The sequence below is a fragment of the Colobus angolensis genome, unplaced genomic scaffold (assembly GCF_000951035.1).
Source record: "Colobus angolensis palliatus isolate OR3802 unplaced genomic scaffold, Cang.pa_1.0 Scaffold24, whole genome shotgun sequence".
Classification (NCBI taxonomy): domain Eukaryota; kingdom Metazoa; phylum Chordata; class Mammalia; order Primates; family Cercopithecidae; genus Colobus; species Colobus angolensis.
Genome location: NW_012115599.1, coordinates 14,281,204 through 14,283,153, shown reverse-complemented (window position 1 = coordinate 14,283,153; position 1,950 = coordinate 14,281,204). Strand labels below are relative to the sequence as shown.

General features: G+C 47.0%; 1 protein-coding gene across 2 annotated transcripts in view; it reads right to left on the bottom strand.

Annotated features, from left to right (window-relative positions):
• Window positions 1-867: 867 nt before the first annotated feature.
• Window positions 868-1,950, bottom strand: part of TAPBP (TAP binding protein (tapasin)) — a 13,445-nt gene continuing 12,362 nt past the window's right edge. For both annotated transcript variants that reach the window (XM_011945487.1, XM_011945489.1), the window contains one exon: window positions 868-992. In XM_011945487.1, coding sequence (XP_011800877.1) covers window positions 981-992 — 12 coding nt within the window. In that variant the 3' untranslated portion in view covers window positions 868-980. The remainder of the gene's footprint in view (window positions 993-1,950) is intronic.

Sequence of the window (1,950 nt, the reverse complement as noted above, 5' to 3'; positions counted from 1 at the left end):
GCCTGGGCGACAGAGCGAGACTCCGTCTCAAAAAAAAAAAAAAAATACAAAATTTTAGCCAGGCATGGTGGAGGGCGCCTGTAGTCCCAGCTACTAGGGAGGCTGAGGCACCAGAATGGCATGAACCCGGGAGGCGGAGCTTGCAGTGAGCCGAGATCTCGCCACTGCACTTCAGCCTGGGCGACAGAGCGAGACTCTGTCTCAAAAAGCAAAACAAAAAAAGTTTTTTGCCTTCTTCATTCTATAAGAGTGTACAGTGGAGTTTTTCAGAAGCTACATGATATGTATTGACACCATGGTTCCCACAATGAATGGAATGTGTGCCTATGTATTCGCGTGTTTTAAATTTTTCTGTTTTAAGTTCTAGTACCATAAATATTGATAGCTATAACCCACATACCCAAAAGCTTTTTGGGGTCCTTGATGATTTTTAAGAGGTCCTGAGAAAAAAAATTGTTGAGAACCACTGTCCTGGAGCTCCAAGAAGGTGAATGCCGTAAGATGTGTGTTTTTTAAAAAAACATTTCTTGGGTCTTGTGCAGTGGCTCACGCCTGTAATCCCAGCACTTTGGGAGGCCGAGGAGGGCGGATCACCTGAGGTCAGGAATTCAAGACCAGCCTGGCCAATGGTGAAACCCTGTCTCTACTAAAAATACACAAATTCGCTGATGTGGTGGCATGTGCCTATAATCCCAGCTACTCCAGAGGCTGAAACCAGAGAATTGCTTGAACCCAGGAGGCAGAGGTTGCAGTGAGCCAAGATCACGCCACTGCACTGCAGCCTGGGCAAGAGAGTAAGACTGTCTAAAAAAAAAAAAAAATTGTCCCTGTATAAGTGAAAAAAAAAAAAGCATTCCAGCCACTCAGTGGAGAGAGATTGGAGGGAGTAGGAACAGATGATGGGGTATTATTTTGGGGAGCTACTACAGACGCTTGGGCCAGAGATGATGGTAGCTTCCACAGGATGGAGGTGAGTGCCCTCACTCTGCTTTCTGGAAGAGAGGAAGGTGGTGAGGAATTCAGAATATTAGAAGGCAGTTGAGGTGTACATGGTCAGTCCAGAGACATATAAACTATCATGGGCACAGATGATGGGAGAAAGATAAGGCTAACATTTTCTGCCCTCCAGACACTGCTGAGTGCTCTATCTCCTGCATCTTCTAAAGGAGATACACTGTCTTCCTTAATCCTCCTAACAGTCCTCTCAGGCTCTGCTGTCCAATATGGCAGCCACCACCCACATTTGGCTATTGAGCATTTGACATGTGGCTACTCCAAACTGAGATGTGCTGTTTAAAATAAACACCTGCTTTCGAATACTTAGGGTGGAAAAAGGGCTGCAATTTCTTTTCTTTTCTTTTCTTTTTTTTTTGAGACAGGGTCTCACTTTGTCACCCAGGCTGGAGTACAGTGGCACAACCTTGGCTCACTGCAGCCTCAACCTCCCAGATTCAAGCGATCCTTCTGCCACAGCTCCCCAAGTAGCTGGGACTATAGGTGTGTGCCACCGTGCCCAGCTAATTTTTGTTTTGTTTTGTTTTGTTTTTTGAGACAGAGCCTCCCTCTGTTGCCCACGCTGGAGTGCAGTGGTGTGATCTCGGCTTACTGCAACCTCCACCTCCCAGGTTCAAGCAATTCTCCTGCCTGAGCCTCCTGAGTAGCTGAGATTACAGGTGCACACCACCATGCCTGGCTAATTTTTCTGTATTTTTAGTAGAGACGGGGTGTCACCATGTTGGCCAGGCTGGTCTTGATCTCCTGACCTCAGGTGATCCGCCCACCTCAGCCTTCCGAAGTGCTGGGATTACAGGCGTAAGCCAACTCTCCTGGCCGAGATTGTAATTTCTTTTTCTTTTCTTTTTTTGAGACAAAGTTTTGCTTTTGTCTCCCAGGCTGGAGTGCAATGGTGTGATCTCGGCTCACTGCAACCTCCACCTCCCAGGTTCAAGC